Source organism: Rattus rattus, chromosome X (assembly GCF_011064425.1).
Source record: "Rattus rattus isolate New Zealand chromosome X, Rrattus_CSIRO_v1, whole genome shotgun sequence".
Lineage (NCBI taxonomy): Eukaryota > Metazoa > Chordata > Mammalia > Rodentia > Muridae > Rattus > Rattus rattus.
The window spans coordinates 11,207,357-11,231,097 of NC_046172.1; the positions used below are offsets into that span (position 1 = coordinate 11,207,357).

At 41.6% G+C, this 23,741-nt stretch overlaps 1 protein-coding gene across 1 annotated transcript in view; it reads left to right on the plus strand.

Moving 5' to 3' along the window:
* Srpx (sushi repeat containing protein X-linked) overlaps positions 1-23,741 on the plus strand; it is a 74,669-nt gene that overhangs the window by 28,231 nt on the left and 22,697 nt on the right. Inside the window, 3 exon segments of the mRNA XM_032890401.1 lie at positions 14,158-14,217; positions 18,419-18,610; positions 20,454-20,630. Of these exon segments, the coding sequence (XP_032746292.1) occupies positions 14,158-14,217; positions 18,419-18,610; positions 20,454-20,630 (429 nt within the window).

Below are 23,741 nucleotides of genomic sequence, written 5' to 3' on the forward strand. Positions count from 1 at the left end.
CCCAAGGTACATTTGGAGTTCAACTAACTGCATTATGGTTAAAAGTAGCTCTGGTGGAGCATACAGGGGACCTGACCACATTGATACGGTTTCTAAGGGGCGTCCATCAGTTCTATGCTAGTGTGACAAGTGTCTTAGGTGAAAAACTACTAGAAAGGAAAGCTTGTTTGTACTCGTGGTTTCAGAAGTCAGTGTATGCTGACTTGGCCCTGTTTGTTTGAGCCTGGGATGGTATAGTACATTATGACAATGGTGATTGGCAGAGGGATGTCTCACTTTATATCATACAGTGGACAAGGAGGAAGGCAAAGAGGGAAAAAGATGTGGAGGCTGAAAGACAGACAGACAGACACTCACACATATGATACACACACATATGTGATCAATGGACAGACAGACAAAAAGATAAATAGGTAGATAGGTAGGTAGGTAAGTAGTTATGTAGGGAGAGAGAGAGAGAGGGAACCACAATCCTACTCATCGATAAAGCTTCAGGTTGGCAAGCAAGCTCTTAGAAGGATTTCAATTAATAATTAAATTATAGCATGCTGCTGACTGCAGACTTCATCCAGAGTTCAAAGTAACTAAAATATAAAAGTGCTTTTATAGTCTATGAACTGTGTCTCTCTCTCTCTCTCTCTCTCTCTCTCTCTCTCTCTCTCTCTCTCTGTGTGTGTGTGTGTGTGTGTGTGTGTGTGAAACAAGTTTTGTGAAACAACATGCATGCTCTTTTACTATAGAAAGTCTATTATGAGTTTTACTATTTTCAGGGGGCTCTGAGTACTTAATGTACTTTTCCAATACCAAAATAATGAATTTTTATCAAGAATAAGGCTAGTTACTGAGTGTAGTGGTGCATGTTTTAAACTTAGGAGGCCTAGTCAGGTCAATAGATCTCTGGTCTATATAGTGAGCTTCAGGGCAGCCAAGGCTACATAGCTACTCTGTCTTAAAAGAACCATAATTAATTAATAAATTAATTGTCAAAATGAAAGAAATAAATAAGAAAGCTAGTCCCACTAAATTATGGAACTTCCTATAAGTGTTTTAAATTTGAGCCTCAGTATTGTTAGTTTGAAAGTAGAGTATTGGAAGTAACTGCTAAGAATAATTTCTAAACCCAAAGCAGATATCGATGATATTTGTTTTTAGATAATTATATCATTAATAGGCTGGTGTTTAAGATATAACTCTTGATGGCACATGATGATGAACTAACTTTGGGAAGTTTTATTGTTCTGTCTGGATAATGTTGACAGAGTCAAGGGTTACTGAAACCAAAGGTTCAAAGATTGTGGTTTCTCTTTCTCTCTATCTCTCTTTGTCTCTGTCTCGTTGTCTCTGTCTCTCCTTCTCCCTCTCTCCTACTTTTTCTGTTTTTCTCTTCTCTGTTTCATTTTCTCAGAGTAGTGTTCCCTCTGAGACTTGACCTCGGCCACTAACATTACCATGGTTCACATCTTCCTTATTTTATAGCTCAAGAGACACCTTCTGAAGGATGTGATTGTTTTATCTGGCCTAATGTGATCATTCCTATGGTCAGGGGATTTAGAAAAAAATCTTTTATAAGAGCTATGTGGGTGATATGGGAGTAAAACCAGTTCTCCAAAGAAGAGTCTTGTTCCCTTGGGAAAACACAATAGATACCCATCATACCTAGAAACAGAAGCCCCAGGTACTGTACACTGTTTTTCCATCTCACTTGACAGATTTTGTAACAAAGTCTAACAGACTGCCAGTGACACTCATCAGGCAGTATGTGATAATCAGTTTGAGAATATGGAATGAAAAACTAGATGCTTTCAAGAGAGAGAAACTTTCCAGAAAAGAAACCATCTTCCTCTCATTACAGGACTTCAAGTGAAGTGTAAGTGCTCTTAGGATCTCTGTTGGGGGACGCAGAAAATATTTCAGAATAAAAAATATCGTAGACGTCCTTTAGCTGAGGAGATTGTAACCTGTCACTTACAGGTATTTCTTAATACTCATTTTAGGGATTTGGGGAAAACGTCTTTCCACCCAGTCCCTTCTCTTTCTCTGCACCATTTCATCTACTGCATTAAACTATCACCCTGTAGCTGCCAATTAAGGACTGCTGCCTACCACTCTCCATAAACAGTGCAACGATTTTATTTTACTTCTTACTACCTTTCGTCTCTTGAATCCAGTTATTCTCAGTTTTGCCATGATCTGCCAGAATTTTGTAAATTATAGCCCTGATTGACTGCCAAGAACTGTGTACCCATCACAGTTTTATTTGGACAGTGTTTTTGAACCTTAAATACAGTATCTGTTTCTGTAAGTACAACCTTCATGAAAGAGACAACTCTCTCTTCTCTCCTCTCTCTTCTCTCTCTCTCTCTCTCTCTCTCTCTCTCTCTCTCTCTCTCTCTCTCTCTCTCTCTCTCTGTTACTGGGCTAATGGCTTGAGCAAATTAATAGTGTGTCCACTAACATCTTAAGAGGAAGAACTGTTTCAAAGGGGTCTTGTAGAGAGGGACAGTTCATTCTGTAGCACCAGAGAAATGTTAGTGAAGCCCCAAAATAGACAGGAGCCAATCTGGTGCAACTCACAGCAGGGTCTTTATTTTACTCGAGCTAGCTCACCCCTGTCCCCACAACACCCCACCACCACACAGGATGGTTTTGGTGGTGGTGGAGCCCTGAATGTCTATCAGGGCGAGGCTTTATAGTAAGCAGCAAGCAGGGAGTATGTGTGCAAGCATCTAATTGGAAAGTTACTGTGGCCTTTAACATAATTGGCTGGTGCTGGGAGTCATATCATAAACTCAATTTCTGCTCCCTTCTGCATTGGTGGTCGTTAGACAGGGAGTAGGCTTGTAACCTGGGGGCACAGGTTTGTTGAGGGAATAACCTGGAGACACTGGTTTCATTGATGCTGTAACCTGGAAATGCTGGTCTTGTTGGGGATAAGCTAAGGGACTGGGTTTTGTTGGGGGACAACTTGGAAACTAATGCTAGGTACCAGCCTGTTAGTTTACCTGAATTCAAACTTAGGTCAGGTTCTCTAAAATGGAGTCTGAATTTAAGAGATTTGGCATCTCAATTCATTCCAGCAGGGCAGTAAGAGAAAAGAAAAGAACCCCATTGTCTTATTCCATGAAGTGTTGGATCCTTACCTGTGGAGGCAAAACCTATATACTTTTTAAATGATTTCGGAAAATCCCAAACAAGATAAACTCAGTGCTAATGTAAACAGAGACCTCCATGGAATGGAAACTCAGGAGAACTGAATTTTAAAGACTGATAAGAACAGAGAGCATGGAGACTTATACCTGTAGACCTAGCACTTGGAAGGGTGTAGCAAGGGGATCATGAATTTTAGGCCAGCCTGCGCTACATAGTAAGTGAAAATATGCGTGACCAGTTAGGAAGTCCATGTTTTGAGAAACTAGGTTTTAAAATCTCCTTTACAATAGAGAAGATAGACTTAGAGAAATGGCTCAGGGCTAAGAACACTTGCTCTTGCAGAGGACCCAGATTAGATTCCCAGTACACACATGATGAGTCACGATGTCCATAATTCCAGTCCCAAAAGATATGATGCCCTCTCTGACTTCTGTTGGCACCAGGCATGCATATGGTTCATACATAAATGCATGCATACAGGAAAAGCAATCACACATATACAGTAGAGAAGAATCTAAAGGGAGGAAGATGGCTTTCATGTGGGTCATACTAAAAGACAAAGAAAGGTCAAGCACTCCTTGATGTGCGATAGCATTGCATAATGATGAGCCTACTTATACTTGAACAAATACCATAAATAAAATAAAATAGGTGCATTTAATTGAAGTTGAGATCGTTCTCTGAACTGAGAATATCTTTATGAACAAAGTAGCCAAGAAGCTTTGCTCTCCCAGGAGGGCATCCAAATCATTGAACGAGGTTGCACTGAAGTCTTAGAGGCAAAAGAAATGAAAGGACATTGTGAATTCGGAAATTTCACACCAATGCCAGTTGGTTTTTTTTTTTTTTGTCTTATTAACTTGAGTATTTCTTATTTACATTTTCAATTGTTATTTCCTTCCCGGTTTTTGACCCAACATCCCCCTAGCCCCCTCCCTCCCTTTCTCTATGTGTGTTCCCCTCCCACCTCCCCCCGCCTTCCTCCCAGCAATCATGTTCCATGCCAGTCGTTTATTGCATATTGGGAAAGGGGGACTCAAGTTGATTCATTTGACTACAGTTATCCCAAATGCAGGGGGAGAATTTAATTTATGGGAGAATTTAATTTGAAATATATCGACCTCTTCCTCAATGCTTCTTTGCATTGTTCCCATTAATTTACATATTCGCCTTACATCCGGATTGCACCCACCTCTTCTCCCACTACTTCCTCACACAGCCCTCCCTCCCCTTCTCCTATGAGAAAGGGGTGGTTCCTCCTGGGTACCCAACTGCCTTGGCACATCAAGTCACTGCAGGACTAGGCACACTCTCTCCCACTGAGGCCAAACAAGGCTGCCCAGTTAGGAGAACAGGATTCACAGGCAGATATCAGAGTCAGGGTAAGCCCCTGCTCCAGTTGTTAGGGGACCTATGTGAAGACCAAGCTGCACATCTGCTATATATCTGTAGGGAGCCTAGGTCCAGCCTGTGTATTGCATTGCATTTCTTTCAGGAGCTCACAAATGGAAAGCATTTTCAATCTGGGACACACATTCACTCAGGCATAATGACTTAGTACCATGGCTCTCAACATTGCTTCTTACTTGACAGACTGACCGAGGATAGACAAGAATGCATAGATTGTATGTTGCTTGAGACATAACATGTAGGTCCCAACTCAGTCAGGGGAAACAAAGACTCCCCCAGCCAACCCTCTGAAGCCCTTCTCAAGTTTTTAGTCTTCCATTCTGAACAAAAAAACAAAGAATTACTTAGACAAATCTGTAGGTTTCAAAAGCTCAGAAATCACCATCTTGGTAGTTCATTCCACCCAGACACAGAGAAAGGAGTAATTGTAATTGTGACTCTTTTTCGGGTTAAATACATTATTAATAGTTCAAATGAGAACAGTTTTGAATGAAAAAAATCGAGTGCCTTTAGTCATGATGCTGAATGGTAAAGACATGGGCTGATGTTAATTAAAAGTCCACTGTGTGCACATTTTTACAATATATCCACATTGAATAGATACATTTGTATTGATCTTTACCTTGGTAAAGCTGGAAAAACTAATGTTGCAACAAAGGCCTAAGACAGAACTGTGACATGCATACAGATATATAAGTCAACCCAAAATGTAAGAATCGGTCCTTTTTCCTAGTTATGTGTAACGTACTCTGACGTAGTCAATTCTATTTTTGTTCTCCCCAAAGCTACTGCTTTTGAGTGCATACTACTGTGGTTGATGCTATGGCATGAAAGAAGCCGGGGCTGGTAACAGGTGACAAAGAGGGCACATCACCTTGTTTCACTGGAACAGTCTAATGAATCTTCTACCCTCAGTGGAAACATTATCAGTGAACACCTTCTTCACCTATGCCTTCTGCCTAGCACAAGGTTCTCTGAATGCCTTTTTCTGGATGCTTTTGTTCTATGCAGAACAAGGATCTTCCTCCGTATGCATCCTTCTGTTTCCTAACCTTTAGGGCTTTATTTGTTACTTGCTATGGATTTTGAAAAACAAGTTGTACAAAGAAGAGTGTCTTCTTTACAGTTTCTGCTGCTGTGAAGACCTGTCCACAGCCTGGTTCTCGAGATTGAAGCAAACACCCTGTAAAGCTTGTTTCTTTCACGCACTGCTCCGCCAATGACTTTACTGTCCTTTGTCCACTCCTCTTATAGATTGGCCCTTGATTGATGTACTATCCTTATCTTCTGTTAGCACCCCAGGCTCCTTTCACAGGAGAGCCTCAACCACAGTAGTCTGCACTCAAAAGCAGTTTTTTGAAGAGAAGAAAAACAGACTGTAAGTACTGCTCTAGTTCCTCTCCTGTGGGAAAACATTGTCAAAATGTAACTGAGTGCAGTTCTGCCATTTGGAACTCAGGGCTCTGATTTCCCAGAATTCCCCCATGTATTGGAAACTCCTGCAGTTTTACCCATGCAGGAAAGAAAGGTTACTGTTCTGCCCTCGGTCCACACAGATTAGAGATTGGACCTAGATTGACGTCACTACACGTTTATATGCTCACAGGCATTGTAGCTAGCCAGAAGAATTCAAGGAAGTAAGCAACAATACTGTTCCATGGCAAACACTTTCTACTGGCTCCCATTTCATAAGGAATTTTAAGTTATGAAAGCATATAGCAAACTGCTGTCTCAAAACATAAACTATTAAAAATCCCTTGAGCCAGAAAGACATTTCCCCTTAACACAAATTTTATCATTGAATATAGAGACTAAACTTGACAGCGGTTTGTTTCACTAGAAAAGAGTGACTTTATGGCTATTCCCCGTGGCTCTTAAATTGAGTAAATACAGATGATTTTCGAATCATAAATCATATAAGATGGATCAGATTGGAATTTGACAGTGTTGATGTTCTTGTGCTATAGTAACACTTCAAATTTCATGACCATAATTTATGATCATCATATTTTCCTATTTTCCTCATTTGTGTGCACAAGGCAATAGAAGCCTTTAATATACATTCACTACTTAATTCAAGTAGAAAATGTGAGCGTGAACCATCAAATTAGACGCCGGTCAACAAACCGAAGATAAAATAATTTCTTTGATTTTTAATATAGTATTTTAAGTACATAGTACACAGTGCAATATTGTTACAGTAGCTGGGGTTTAGACAGACAACATGTCTATCATATATGGTTTCTTGGAAGGAAAGATTCAGAGGAAAATGTCACAAAATATGATGTTTTTTTAGAGGATTCTGAAGCCTGCCTTTAATTCCCTTAAGGGACTTTTGCATGAGAGAAGAGACACTGTGTTACCTTCTTAGTTTAGTAAAGAAATTCACAGCCACATCCTTGGCCTTATCTTTAGATAATATTTCCTTATCAGCACCCTGTATTTCAACTAAGCAAATCTCTTTTCCCTTAATCAGCAGAGAACATGATTCCAGGGGTTGCCTGAATCTTTGAATTATACCAAACTCTCTATATACTATTTTTACATGTATACCCATGCCTGTGATTAGTTTTTTTAATTTATAAATTATGCAAAGAGATTGACAATTTTAGAGTTGAATAATCACAAGTACAATAAGTTATGAAAATAATCACCACTATAAGTTATGAAAATATGGTAACCATATTATAAGTTATGAAAATATGATTTCTTGTAAACTCACATTTAATATGGTGTTCCTCCTTCTAGTGAGACGTGAGGCAATACAGTGCCTACAGGATGAGGTGAAGTGATGCATGATCAAGCACTCATGCTACAGTTTGGCTTCTGCATTTGGAGATAGGGCAGGTATTAGGATTTTATAGATAGAAGATTTGAAGTCAGCAACTTCAGCATCTGAACTTTTTCCTTTTCTCCCTTGGGAATTTTGACTTTCTTTTAACTCAAAGACAGGAGCCTGGCATAGCTGTCTCTGGAGAGGCTCTGCCAGAGCCTGACAAATACAGATGTGGATGCTTGCAGCCAACCATTGAACCAAGCACAGGGACCCCAATGGAGGAGTTAGGGAATGAAGGAGCTGAAGGGTTTGCAACCCCATAGGAAGAACAACAATATCAACCAACAAGACCCCCCAGAACTCCGAGGGACTAAACCACCAACCAAAGAGTTGGACCCATGACTCCAGCTGTATATGTAGCAGATGATGGCCTTATCTGGCATCAATGGGAGGGGAGGCCCTTGGTCCTATGGAGGCTTGATGGCTTAGTATAGGGGAATGCCAAGGCGGTGAGGTGGAAGTGGGTGGGTGGATGAATGGGGGAGCATTCTCATAGAGTCAGGGGGTGGAGGGAAGGGATGGGGGTTTGCAGAAGGGAAACTGGGAAATGGGATAAGATTTGAAATGTAAATAAATAAAATATCAATATAAATTTAAAACAAAAAAAAAAAAAAAAAAAAAAAAAAAAAAAGGAAAAGCCTTACAGTTTTTCTCTGGCATATTCAAGTTGCCAGCTCCTATGCTTTGAAGCCATCAGTGTGTAAAATAAGGTTATATGAACTCCAATCCTATGATACCTTAACAATTGATCTCAAAGCGAATAGCTCCCAAATGATGCATGGGTGATCATTATACACAGCTTGCATATTCTGGATAAAGATGATCCAGTCCCCGGGTCAGAATGTGTTATTTCAACATGCTATTTAGGATGATATGTACTGTCAAACCTGTGGGTTAAAGACTCCTGGAACTTTTCATTTAATGTATTTGAACCTCCGTGATGCATGGCTAACAAACTGCAGAAGGTAAAATATTCATCTCCTTGGTCAGAATGAGCACATTCAAAGTGCTCGGTTTTCACATGAGGATGTTGCTCAGTAGATCCGGCAGGTACACGTCATTTCCCATCACTGTAGACTGTGTCACTGGACATCACTACTCTAGAAAAAAAAACAATCTGATCTAATGTAGACACATATTTCTTTTGCTTTTTTGTTTGTTTGGGCTGCTTGTTCTTGACACATGGTCTCACTGTATTGTCTAGGCTGGCCTTGAACTCAGGGCTGCTGTCTTGTCTCAGCCTTCCAGATGCTTGAATTAGAGAGGTCACAATGTCCAGATTCTTGCTTTAAATGTGTTTTCTCTCTTAGCCCACACTAAACCAAATAGAGTTCAGTATTAAAGGGGGTATTGCATATTTCTTTACAGAATATGTTAGCCTGGGACGTGGTGAAGAATACTATGAAAGCAGAAACTAATGTTTTGTCACAGAGCCTCATTAGAAGCTACTTGATGCTATCATCTTTTCTACCAGGAGTGTGAGTTCATATAGTAAATATGTGTTCAGGTTCATTATGGAGTAAGTTATGGCACTCAGAGGAGGCATCCATAATGAGGACTTTAGTATAAAATTGATGCTATGACTTTTAATTAAATATATCGATATCAGATACTGTCAAATTATATTTAGAATAAAGGTCACGAGGAGAAAGGTTCCTGACAAAATGTTAAGAATGCAGAACTAAGCACAAAATCACTAAAAAGAAAACAAAACAACAACAATAACAAAAACAAACAAACAAAACCAACCCAATCCTTGTGCCTGATGACGTAACACAGGACCACTTCGTCTGCCAGTTCAGATTTTCTATCATGTTGAATGAGTAGGTCATTTAGTCAACTGGCTAGGTTTTTCATTGGTCTCGAATCTCTCTGTATTCCCTGCTGAATGCTACAAAAAGTTATGAATTAAAGGACCACTATAGTTATCTTCCAAATTCTAGATTCCTCGTGAAATTTCAGTACAAATAATGCATATTACTTTGAGGCCTCCATGGTGATTTTATCTACGTAGAGATCCCAAGTGAAAGGGAGAGAGCCCAGGACAACCTTTCTTTGAACCTTGGGGAAGTTGTGAGTGGTTATTTTAAAAACATCTTTTGAATTAGAACTTCCTGCAAGGAAAGCAGAATTACAAATAGAATTGGCCTTAGGTCTAGCTAAGGGACAGAGTCACCCATGGCTTAGAATTCCTGATTTCTGAGCCAACAGAGCATTTGCCTTTGTGTGGAAGAAGCATTCTCTCCAGAGAGTGCTAATCTGAACCAGATGCAGGCTGAAGTGATTGTGTCGCATTAAGCCTCAAGTAAGAGACTTCTAACCTTTTATAGAGGATCACCTTTTATAGAGGAACCTTATGAGAAAAGCCCCCTTTCTCTCTGCCTCCTGCCCTCTTCCCCACCCCCCGCTTCTTATTCTGTGGAAAACTTTTAGCTGATGTGTATGATTCTTCTTTGCTTCACAAAGCCCAACTTCCTGAACACATTGAGTCTGTCTTTTACTTTATTGTCTCCCTTGGGATATCTATTTTATAAACTAGTCACCAGATGTTTTATAGTATATTCAGGTTGAATATAAACTGGAAATATTCTTAGAGTAGCAACTAATACCCATTTATTTTCTTTGAAAGATTTTTTTAAATTAATAACAGATAGGATATCTCCATGTTTATGTCAGTTTGATGTATTCCACTTCAAGCAACAAACAGTACTACGGACAGTAGCTTAAACCAAAAGGACATTGATTATTGATAAAATAAGCACAGAGGTAACTGATAGCTAAAGGTTACTTAGCTGCCAAATGTGACCATCAAAGATGCCAGGATTATTTTTAAATGTATCTATTCTCCCATCCTCATCTGAAATAATCAATCCTAAGAATTTGTGCCTCATGCTAACAAAATGAATCTTAATCATTATACATATGCAATACTCTCCGAAGCATGGAGGAGAAAAAGGGAAGAGTCTTGTCCTTCAGAACATGTCTTTTCTCTTAGGGAACACCTTTACAGTATGATCCTCCACAAACAGGAGTATTTCCATCTGCCTAATACTAACTAGTTTCCATGACTCTTCCTGAAGCAATTATTGGAAAGGTCAATCTATTTGAACATGGAGCCATGATTTCTTCATTGTAACAAGGGTAGCTTAGAGCTAACCCATCCTCTGACCTGTTAAAAAATGACTAGTCAGATCTGGGGGTGCCAGCCTCTAACTCCAGCAGCTTAATAAACAGCAGAACCAGGAAGACTGTAAGTTCAAGGTCTGTGCAGTCTAAAGACCAAGTTCAAGGCTAACCTAGGCAATTTAGTAAGACGCTGTCTCAAAATAAAAACATAAGGCATTGAAGCTATAGCTCACTGCTAGAGTGCTTCCTTGGCATACACACAGTTCCTTGGCTCAGTCTCCAATATTAAAATTAATACATAATGAATGAATGAATGAACGAGTGAATGAATGAGTCAACTAGTGAGCAAGGTCTTTGGATTTGGTCCTCAGAACTTCACAAAACAGGAGCAAGGAGACCATGGCTACTGGATATTAAACTAGCAGATTCTGCCACGCTGTAGACCCTTCTTCACCTTGGCCATGCATACTTGCTCTAGCACTACTCAAGGGGCCACTTGCCTGTCAGTGATCTCAAAGCCTGTTATCCCATGTGTGGAAACACAGGAGCAGAAGGCAATAAGGCTTAGGGAAAATAGCCTGATGGTTTGGAGGTGAGAAGAACTAGACTTGACCCCACACTTTACCATTCATTAGCTAGAAAACGTCAAAAAGTAGGGTAAGCAAATGCCTGCCGCAGGCTAGCAGCGTATGTTCTTTCTCCTCCCAAGGAGACGTCTTGCTGTTAAGTGAAAGGATCAACTAGTTAGGAAATAGAAGACAAGTTCAGCTGTAGTGCCCTGTAGGTAAGAGAAAGCTGCTCAATTCTCTCTCACTGTGATGAAATACTTGAGGATAAAAATCAGTTTCAAGAGTGAAAGAATTCTCTTGGCTCACAGTTTCGGTTCATGGCCAGCTGTCATGATTGTTTGGGGACCGCCGCAACAAGGCAGAGCATGGGCCAGAGAAAGCCGCTCATTTCATGATCTCCAAGAATATCCTGGGAGGTGTGGCTGGAGTCCAACAGCCCTATAATCTTCCTCAAGGGCTCACCACCAACGCCCTAAGGACCCTCCCATTCAATGCCATTTCTTAACAGTTTCGCAACTTTCCAATATCGGCTGCCCCAAGGACCAAGTTTCTGACACACAAACCTTGGAGGACATTTCAGAACCCAAACTGTAGCAGCAGAAAACACACACCCATCTCTGAGTTGGTCCCCTTAAATCTTTGCTAGGGTTGAAGGTAAGAAACATAACCATCACTAGGCACTTGGGGCAGAAGGAAATTAATGGAAAGAGTAACAGACTTACAAAATCAGAGGGAAGTGAGGAGGACTGTATCAGTGGTCATTATCACTCTGCTCCTGTCACCCTGAGGTTATCAAAGTGCTGTTTCTTTGACTACCACCACTACCAATGTCTCGCATTCTGTCTACCCTACCATATTAGAGAGGGGACATGGCACCTCACTTGCTGCCATCACAGCCACTAGAAACAAAGGACTCTATTTAATCAAAAAGGCAGACTACAGAATGGGAGAAAAAAAATCTTTACATCTGACAGAAGGTTATGGTCTGAGCCCTCCCACACTGATCAGTAATTAAGAAAAATGCCCTAAAGGTTTGCCTACAACCTAATCTTACAGAGGTATTTTCTCAATTGAGGGTCCCTCTTCTCTGAAGACTCAGTGAAGACTCATGAGGTTTCTTTTCTTAGGACCCACAGAAGAGTAAGACCTGGGAATGTTGGCTTGATTGTTGACATGTTTTATTATAGAAAAGATCAACCCTGAAGGACATATTTGATCATATTTTTGGTTGTTCAGGACAATTGTCAGTTACATGCCAGACATCCATATAGTCTTAGAATTAGTGCAAATGATTGACTTCTTCAGGCTTGGTTCAGAAACTTGGGTATGTAGAATTAAAGGAATTGCTCCTAATAGGAAATACAACTCATTCTAAGACCAGCAGGATCTGTGCTTTGGGGGCTACATTCTCAGTGTGTTTTGGAGCCATACGCACTGTTAAAGTTCTAGGCTTTGAAAGTTGGAGGCTGGAAGTAATGGGTTTTTCATAAGCACAAAGGGACAGTTAAAGTGAGCTACATGAATATGATTGCACTGGGGAAAATCATGGAGAAAAGGATGTAATCTGTAGCTCCAAGAAACAATGTCTAAATGGAGAAGCTGTGCCCAGATCTTGTTCAGAACAGAAAAAACTAAATAAGGCAGTACAGACTAAAAGTTCATGGAATGGGTGGGTGCCAGTTCATGCTGAATCCTCTGCATCACTTAACTGGGGTGCAAACCAGATTTTGTGTGTGTGTGTGTGTGTGTGTGTGTGTGTGTGTGTGTTCACTGCTCATGATGTTGCTCTATTTAAAATTTGCATGATTCAAGACTCACATGGAATTTTGTCATTTCCTTGGGATAGACTTACAGTGCTGGAATACTGCTTGCTGTATCAAGGGATCCGATACCAGATTTTTGATTTACATTCCTGGGTTGCATTTCTAGGTTCCATGTCCACATGTTTACTATTTGACACGGAGCAATGAAAAGTCTGTAACTTTGCTCAGACTGGGTAGCCAAGGGCTCAGGTACAGAAATCTACTAAGCAGAACACAGGAATGACTTCCTCTGGTTGGGGAATTTTCTCCAAATGGTCGCATTGCAGCTGCCCTTCTCGCCTTTTTGTTTCTGTGTTCTCCATCTCTCCTGAAGAACACCAGTGAAATGGGGGTCATTAATTATGAGCTCACCCTGATGGAGATTTGAATAAGCAAGCTCCTTGGAGAGCTTTACCTTTTCAGTTTCAGTGGGAAGTAAATCTGTGGCTAAGATGGTGCTGAGGTAAGGGTTGGTGATCAGAATAAAATACCTACTTGCTATGTTGAAGCCTGAGACTTGCTGACTGCTTCAAGGGTTAAAGATCCACTCCCCATAGGAATTCATATCTAAGATCCTCAACTGACTTGACTTTAACTTCCAAATGAGTTCCTTTCAAATCATACTGTCTCTCCCTCACCCCAGCCTATGGGATTTGAGGACAGTAAGAGAGCTTGAGAAATTTCACTCTAGCCTCATCTAGGTGGGCAACTCTGAATCAACCAAGTCTTCAGTTTCAGTACAGATCTCCCAAGGCAGCTGTATATTTCTATTGTCATTATGATAAGGCATTTGATTTCCCTTCTTGGTCTCCGTCCAAATTCATTTCTGCAGATGGACTTATTTTAGGTACTACAAACACAAGGCTCTACTTGGTTATCTTTGTCTACTGGAGGAGCTGTGGGTTGGGTCTGAGTCACACACATTTTATGATGTCTGCTCTGGCATGAGCTTCATATACATTGGCATCGTCTCAGAGTGAAGTTGACTTTCTTTCTCTTTCCCGATTCCAGAATTTCATACGGCCCAGTGGTGATTCCAAAAGCAGTATGAGGCTCATTTTGATTGGCTCTAGCCACCACAGCCGAGCCAGGTTCACTCTGAGAGGTCCCTGTCCGTTCATGAATGGCCACAGAAGCTTCTGCTCTTGGCTCTGCAGCCTAATAGCACCCCTTGCATGGACGATGCCAACGCAATGCTTTGAAATGTGCGCCCATACTGTGTGGCTTTTCCTGCTGCAGTCCCTGTTCTTTGTTTTTCTTGTAGGATCTGGAGATTCACCACTAGAAGACGATGGAGTCTGGTCTTCACACTCTCTCTATAAAGGTGAATGCTTTGCTTATGTGCTGACAAGTACCTGCTGATGCCTGGTTTTCCTTTAAGGCTTCGCAGAGCAGACTGTAATAAAGTGACCAGACAACACATTGGCATTCTAATTGCCTGTCCAGGAAAATAAATATTTAAAATTAAATGTGCTTAGGCACTGGTCCTTCCAATAGGAAAACAAAGGGAAGGAAAAAAAGAAGTCTCAGGAGTGCCGCCTTTCGGCACCCCGTGGTCATTTTATTCTCCTAAATTTCTTTCCTGTCCTCACTTCTGCCAAGGCAAGCTGTAGCTGATGATAGCGAAAATCAAGCCTGATTCATACATTACAGCCAGCACTGTGCAGAGCAAACCACCCAAGGTGGATGCTGCGCTCAGTGCTGCTAATGTACTGAGTGGAAGAAGGGGAAACCTTGATTTTCATGAGCTTATCTCATGCTCTTTTCGAGCCCAGTGTGGCTCCTAAAATGATAAGTAAAATGTGCTGTGGCTGAAAGGAATTTTAACTTAACAATAGGAAATCGAACTCTACACAGATCCCCCAATACCCACTCCCAGCAGGTATCTAAAGCCTAAGGAAGCCGCTCAGGTAAGTCTATCCGCAACTACTTCCTGTTTCCCTGAAGCCTGGGAGCTCGGGGCAGAAATGAAGGTAAATTTAACCACTTTTTGTCTGGAACAGCTTCTTCTTACTGCTGAGGAAAACTCTCAAGGAAACAATCTGGTAAAGTTTCATTTTGACATTTGGTCCAAGAAATGCATTCACACTCTGTCAGGAAAATACTACCCTAGACTGTTGTGACAATTGTGAGCTATCAGAATTGAAATAGTTCTGGTCAGCCTTTGCTAAAAGACTGTCCTTCAGTTGTTTTCCTCAGAAGGGGGAAATCTTTCTAAACAATGACTGGCGTCTGTGCCTAGGTGTGTTTCCATGTTTGCTTTGATTTCCAATACAGTAGTTCCTACCTTTGGTATGGACATTAAGCAATTAAACCAATAACAAATTTCTAGTCAAATGTTTGGGGTAAGGAGATGCTCTGATTCATAAGACTTCCTGAAAGTATTTTTTAAAGCTCTTTGTGAGTCCCTAGTTTAAAAAGAGTTCTAGCATACATGCAATGTGAGTAGACCCACGTCCAATGTAGTGTATCCTTAGTTCACTGTGCTTGGTGTCCTCTCCTCACGTCATAGCCTTGCAAGATAGAAAGTAAATAATATATCCAAAAATATGCCTATCCCAGAGTCTGACCTGAATGTCTAAAAATAAATGTTTTCATGATAAATTATTTGTTGTCAGTTAGATGGCTTGACCGTAGGAATCATCACACTATACATTTTATATGTATATACACACATATCAAAAGATGCTATACACCTTAAACTTTTACAATAGAGAGTTAAGGGTTTTCTTTTCTTTTTGTTATTGCTGCTATGATAAGATTGAACCTAGGGCCTTATTCATGCAAGAAAGTGCTCTATTCAAGAATAACACCTGAGCTTTTAAGTGTCATTCATTTTAAAACTTAGGGTCAACCAAGATTAACTGAGACTTTAGCTATGGCATATTAAGCTCCTCCGAGCATCTGGCACAGAGAATATAATCAATAACTGATCAATAACTGATTTGCATTAAGTCAAATTTAAAAGAAGAAAGATTAACTAGGATACATCAAATTCCCAGTATGACGCATCTTATTTACTTGTTCGATCGTTATCTATTTACTTATTTGAGGGCTGGGGACAGAATAAAGGTTTATGGTTTTGCTTAGGATACCATAGTATATTCACACTACTTGACGGAAGGGGAAGGTGCATAAAGATGTGTCAGAATTACCCAGTGTTTATAGAGTGTTTATAAGAAGACGGCACCAAGGTTAGAGAGAGTAGGGAGTGAGTCCCATGTCCCTTCCCCAGGCTGCACTCGAGTCTGAACAGTTGTTTTGGCTCACATCCACAATGCACTAGTAGTTCCTCATTAGCCTGCTGCACCATGCTGCCAGCCCCACGGACTCCATTTAATTAGAGTATTTATCACATTGGCCCCGGGAGATGCAAAGGCTTTCCCGATTAATCAGTTTGGATGTCTACTTGATAAACCTTGTCTTAACTGCAACGGTACAAGCTCTTCCTTCTCTAAGCCTCTATGTTAAACACCGTGTTAATTCACTTTGACTAACCCACGGTGCTTGTCTGCATTTTCAATTCAAACCACGCACACTCACATTCCCATCCTCATTACTACAGAACTGATAAACTGTTCAAATACCTTCCAAAGAGATGTTTTGGACGATAATAAAAAATTAAATACCTTTTGCAAATAAATGAATACAAGAGGTGTTTTCCTCCCTATGGTGAAAACAGCACAGCTTTTGGGGGTGTAGTCAGCACCAACAGAAGAATTTGAAGAGTCCAAATAAGGGAGAAAAATATGCTAATTGCATGCTGCTATGCATGAATTTGAATTTGTTATATGTGGAAACACACATAGATCTTACTCACATAGGTCATAAATATACACAGTACGTGTAGACTGCATTATAAAATCTTCCAGAAAGGAAGTGTTCCAGGAAGGCCTGTAGGCCTGATGTGTGCTCTGCACATCTGAATCCAGACAGTGGACTGTAGGCCTGATGTGTGCTCTGCACATCTGAATCCACGCAGTGGACATGAATAAATAAACTCTAGGGTAAATCGTTATCATCTCTATCCAGGACATCCAGGGAATATTACTTGAGTCTTAAATTTCCAACCCCCTCACCACTTTCTGAAAACCATTATATGATAGAAGTATTAGCCAAAGGAAACCTGGAAGCATCAGAGTAAAAAAAGTGTTCTACTGCCAAAACCCAGACAGGATCCTGTAGCAGGGCTGATGGGCAGTGGGAAGCACATCCTTAGGTGAGTATCCTTGGGAAGTGGAAGGAGGCCTGTGTTCCTTTTTGGCCACATGATGGCGAACTTACTCCATATACTAGTAGTACAGGTGGGGAATGACGAGCCAGCCAGGCAGCTATAGGAAAGTAGCTCTGGTTCAGTGCATTAACTCTACACCCACCCCCAGACTTGAGGGGACTTGTCCCCGACCCCCAGATAGCCCAGAGACACATGGACTGGCTGCTTCAGGAACTCCTCCACAAAGAAGGTAGCCTTGCCCTTCTTTGCATGAAAGGTTCCCTCACTTGGTTCTCAAGAGAGTATGTTCCAAAGACAGGGGAGAGGTTCAGCTTTATTTAATGACACCCTAGGTATGCTTTGGGCAGTTGTCCTAGTTTACTTCTCTGTTGCCATGATGAAACACTGAGCAAAGCAACTGGGGGAGGAAAAGGCTCTTTCGGAGAGCTTACAGGTTATAGTCCACCAGCAGGGAAAGCCAAAGCAGGAAGTCAAGCAGAGACTCTCCAGGAATTCTGCCAACTGGCTTGTTTTCCATAGCTCAATCCACTTGCTTTCTTATGCATAACATCCAGGATTACCTGCTCAGAGTTGGCACCACCTGCTCCCATAATTTGGGCCATTAATAGTTAATCTTGAAAGTACCCCATAGACATGCCCATAGGCCAATCTGATGGAGACAATTCCCCAATTAAAGTTTCTTCTTTCTGGGTGACTCCAGTTTGTGTCAAGTTCACAAAAACTAGCCAACACGGCAACTATAAAACCAAAATCAAAGTTTTCATCTGGGGGGTGTCACTCTTAACCTAAATAGGGTATAACAGCAGCCATGTGAAAAGGGTGATTGTTTCCTTACTTGGAGCAATCGTTCCATGAGTGTAAGCCAAAATGACACACTGTTATGAACACATAACACATATGGCACAGCTTAGTTCAAATTAGTACAAGGGAACTACTAGAAAGAACAAAAGCTTATTGAACATTTACTTCATTCTAGCATTGTGCTAGGTAATGGACATACATACAGTCTTTATACCTAACATTTGCCTGTTATTGGCATAGGTATCGACTCAGAAAGTTGAGGTAGCTTGCCCACATCCAACAACTATTTAAAGGAATTTGGATTCATATTTCATTATGTCTGGTACTCAGTCTCACAGCTGTATCCTTCTTATCTAGAGATTCCTAATACACAGGACAGCATTGCAAGTTCAGAATCTGGCCTGTGGCCAACCTGGGAGTGCAGAGTGAAGGGCTGCATTGTCTAAACCTGTCGCTTCTTATCTCTCCCTTTGTTTGTTTCTAACTGTAGACACTCCGTGGTGCTCTCCCATCAAGGTGAAATATGGGGATGTGTACTGCAGGGCTCCTCCTGGGGGATATTACAAAACAGCCCTGGGGACCAGGTGTGACATTCGCTGCAGGAAGGGCTACGAGCTTCATGGCTCTTCCCAGCTCGTCTGCCAGTCAAACAGGCGCTGGTCGGATAAGGTCATCTGCAAACGTGAGTAGACTAGACCTGTGTTGAGTCTTCAGGATCAAAACTGCCTTGCTATGAGATGAGCTCTTCACCAAGTGGTGATTTAAAGCCAGTCGATTTCTATAATGTAACAGAGTGGGTGTGTGCTCCTTTTTCAAAGAAGGGTATGGTATACTGTTTGGGGGAAGAATAGATAGGTTTTAAAGGCCACCAGTGATATTTGTTCAGTAAATACAAGGTTCTAAAGAGTTGCTGGTTCTTTAGTAGTAAAGAAACTTCCAGGGCTTGTACAGGTAACTAGGGTAGAGGTGAAAAGACAAGAGATGGGTACAAGAAGGTTCTAACCTGGGTCCTACTTGGTAGGAGGTAAAGAAAAGAAAATCACACACACACACACACACACACACACACACACACACACACAATAAATGTACTAAAGAGTAGATTTAGGGATGCAAGGAGAGTCACACAGTTACCTCTGTGTAATGGAGTAATCCTGGAAGAAGTTGATGTTGCATTTCAGGAGCAATGTCTCAAAGCTCACCTGTATAGTTCCTTGCTTGCTGGCTAACTCCAGAGGCAGGCAGACTAATGACATGTTCCCCTTCATGACAAGTTCTTCTGTATTAAGACTGTAGATGGTACAGTGAAGCCTATTTTGGATGTCTTCATTATATACAAAGTTGCCATGCCTTATTGATCACCCAATGTTTTCCAAGTCTTCAACATACATTCAAGTTTTGCATGGTACATGATACATATGGTTGAGGAAATCACTACTCAGGACTATAGTCAAGTGGTTCAGAATATGACGGGATGTACTAACAGGATCTTCGTAGTATACACTTAGCAATGTTTCACCACATTTCCCTGTGACCTGTTCCTGGCTCCTGGTATCTTCTGAGGGCCTTGTGGTTGGATTTCTTGTTTCCATTTTCCCCTAGAACTGGGATGTGAGCCCAGGGCCTGGCAAATGCTGAGAAAGTCTGTTGTATTCCTAGCTTTAGGGGGAAAAGTAAACAAAGGACGAAACGAAAGCTTTATGTTAAGACAGGGTCTCACCAAGTCAAAAGGCCGATGGAAACGGCTACGTGTAGCCCACGCTAGCTTTGAACTTGCCATCTTCCTGCCTCAGTCTTCTAAGTAGCTGGGATTACAGGCCAGTGTCACCAGACACGGTCACACTTGCCTTCTTCAGAGAAAGAAGAAAACCTCTTTCCGAAAACGTACCTGCTGCTGCTTTTCTACCCACTTCCGGTTTACTTGTTTGTTTATTGTCAACTGTCTCAGTCTCCTGCATCTTAGAATTACAAGTGTGAATCATCTGCCCAGCTTTAGTTTTTCCATAGACGAGAAAAGCTTTCCCACAGGAAGTTCTGCCCAACGAATGGCTGGTAAAGGGTATTTCCGGGTGCGGGGTTTGAATGGGAACCGCCATCTTCCCTCCTGGATACTTTTGAAGGAACAAGCTGAAGCTGACTCTGCTCTCCACCATCTCTTGATGGGGCCCTGATTACCATTCTCCTCTTTCTCCTTTTTCCCACTGGTCTACCTCTGGCAACACTTTCTTCCTTCTCTTGGGGTTTGCTTCTGGGGACTTCAGTCTAAGACAGTGTTGTGGCTGAATTCCAGTCAAAGCTACCTATTATGATAGGAAGCGTCCTGTCTTCTGTGTGGCACATAGGCAGATTCCACATATTTTGCTGATTAGTGGCACAGGTTATATTGATTAATGTCACATGTTATACTTTTAATGCCACATGTTTTATTGCCCTAAACTGTTCACTGCATGTTTTCTGAGTGTCTGACTTCTGAACTTTTGGACAAAAACTAAGACATACTGGATGTCTCACTCTATCCTTTACAGAAAAGCGATGTCCTACTCTCACCATGCCAGCAAATGGAGGGTTTAAGTGTGTCGATGGCGCCTACTTTAACTCTCGGTGTGAGTACTATTGCTCACCGGGATATACATTGAAAGGGGAACGGACAGTCACATGTATGGACAACAAGGCCTGGAGTGGCCGACCAGCCTCCTGTGTAGGTAAGAAAATATCACAGACCTCAGGGTCCACACCTTTGGAAAGAAACAATGGGTCTTTGTTAGTATAACACACATTAAAGGAAACAACAGTGTCCCATGTTCGCAACCTAAACAGACAGCATTGCATTCAGTAACCCCTCAGGTCCTAAGCCCATCAACCTTAGACCTCAGTCTCTATCTTAGCTGACTTCGATCCAACCGGCTTCCAGCTGGTTGTTGTCAGTTTCTAGACCGGCTGCTGCTGCTCCTGGGAACTCACTAGAAGTATGAATTCTCATATTCCCCTCTGCTCCCCGAATTGAAAATCCTGGAAGTGGGGCTGAGGGCATTTTCATAGGCCCTCTGAGGATTTTAAGGTCTTCAAATAGTGGGTCACTAACCTCAGGTACTGCTTCTCAATTTTTCTCAAATTCTCTGGGGACCTTGAGTAAAATACAGACTTGAACTCAACAGGTCTTGGGATTGAGGCCTGGGGTTGATCCTGTAAGAGAAGGTTTCTGAACATTGGAACAACAGACTTTTGGGGCCAGACAATTTTTGTTGTGGTCCTTTACTCCTTGCAATATTTAACAATATTCTTGGATTTTACCCGCTAAGTGACACTATCCTCGCACCCTGGCCCCAGCCTGTCCCCGCCAGCGGGGACCCAGTTATTCAGGGTCCCGAAGGGGCACTACCCTTGGGCCTAAATGGGGGGCGAGAGAAGAAGGAGACCAAGCAAGATTCTGTTGTCAAGGTCTCGTTTATTGGGATGAACGTTACAGCTTTAAGGCTTTCAGGTAGGGGGGGAGTGACTGTGAAATATGAAGGGGGGAGATGAGGGTATAGGCAGTGATAGCTGGAGGCAAAGAAGTCAGGCGATGAGGTCAGGTGGTGGAGACACTGGGTGTTGACTGAGGAGATAACTGGTATCTGCTCGAGCTGAGGCATCCCTTGAATGTTATACTCCTGTGCCGTAAATTCATGGGAGAGGCTTTATCCAACAATCTTAAGACTTATGGCAGTCATCTGAGGGGTGAGTCTCTGTGGCAAAACAGCCCAGAGTCACCTAGCTACTTTGAGCCAAGCAGTCAAAAAGCGGCTATTTAAATCAATATGGCTCCGTGCATCTCCTCCATTTTTCTTTTATAAAAAAAAACCATTAGGTGGAAGAAGTGGTCTGAGAGATCAGACATGCCTCACAGAGTGCCCAGCTCGCCATGGCGACCCTCTGCAGTTAGGACTGCACCCCAATGGCTAGGAATGAACTTATGCTGTAACACACACGTTCTGGGCTATCGTGTGTGTTATTGGTGGAGAAACTGGGCAGAGGAGCATTTGACTGGCCCGTACATTTAAGCGGGGTGTAGCCACCTCTGTCTTAGGATCGACCTCTCAAACCCCAGCCTTATCTGTCATAGGATCACCCTTGTCGCCCCCAAGGTTCCTGCCTTAGATTGAGTCAAGGTCAGAGGGAAGTTGCCCATCCCTGAGGATAGCTACATTGGATCATCTTCTCATTCCTCTTACTTGAGCCCAGGGCGAAGAGTAGGAGCCAGATGGCATTAATAGAGAGATTGTGGAAATAGAGCCTCTCTGATAAGTAGTGGGCACCTCATCTGGTTTTCCTCAGCTGCTATGGCCATACCACCAAAGGCCTAGTCAAGCCTCTCCTGTAATAAAATTTAGATTTCCCAATTGTTAGCAACTACTCCAGAAAGATTGGGGAGGGTAACTCCAGACACTGCAGACACAATGGCTGCAGGTAATTTCTGCTACAATAGCAGCTTTAAAAGTGCCAAGGTCTTTCCCAGGACAGTTCCAGGATCGGGTCTTCTCTGGAACAAGCAGTAGTGCACAGAGGTTGGAGCACAGGCCGCAGTGGGGCGGGACACAATGACTGCAGCAACGCCCAGAATTTCTGTGATGACAAAGATGAGTGGGAATCCTCCATATTCCTCCAAGGACACAGGAATGACTCCAGGGACCCGAACCAGGAGAGCTGAATCTTCATGCTCCCAGGATCAGCAAGTCTCACCAGCCACTCAGGCAGCTGGCACACTCCTGTAGCATCCTGTAGAAAAAACACAAAGATTCCCTCTTCCCCATATAAAATATCTGAACAGGATCATGTCAATATGTGAATCTTTCTATTTCACCTAGGCAGAAGTATGCCTAGTTGTAGGGTGCCATAAACTCAGAGTTTTCCCTGGCATACAGATTTTAAAATTGGAAATAAAAAGAGTATTATTAAATAATTGTATAGCATACAGGGATGTAACCCCCATTTTTTATTTATTAAGATATAGTTAAGATATTATTTATTAAGATAAGTCCTCAAGGATTAAATTGAGGACACTGAGCACTTGTATCTATAAATTGACTTTTATACCAAATTATTGTCTCCAGCATTATTGTTTTGGATATATAAAGAATGAGATTTTTTGACTAATTGTTCTTATGTAAGGCCTACAATCTGTCTGGTATCATTGTCCTCCCTTGTTAAGGAGCCCAGGCAATCCAGTTTGAGTTCTTAAATGTCCTATAAAGTAACAGTACTTAGTGTTCTTAACCACTAAGCCATTTCTCTAGCACCTCACAAATTTTATTTACCTAAACATAAGCATCCAGATTCAGTCGTACTAGAAATCCCTGAGCTGGTAAGGTGAGGATGAAAGTAAGCAAATGGAGTCTTCCTCTTTTTGTGAGGGAGTGTTATCAACTCCATTATCACTTTCAAAGAGCTGGGTCAATGGTTTTGTTTAGTTGTCTGGGCCAGAGCACTGAAAGGACAGTGCGTTGTCAGACAATTCACACTGAAATCACTCACTGATTTCATGTAGAAAACTTGCCTCTAATAAAGCATTAAGTAATTGAAATCAATTGTAAACCACAAGCCACACATTGGCTATCAGTATATGAATTGAAAGCTTGATTTTTTTAACATTTTAAAAACAGTGGCTAAAGCATGGAATTTAATAATCTGTGCTGAACAGCAGAAACTCAGAAGAGAATAAACAAGTGATCCAATCATATATAGCCTTTTCATTAGATGAACCACCTATAAATACAGTAAGCGCATTTCCTATGGGTTGCATGCACAAATTTATAGGAAATACAAAAAGCATGCAA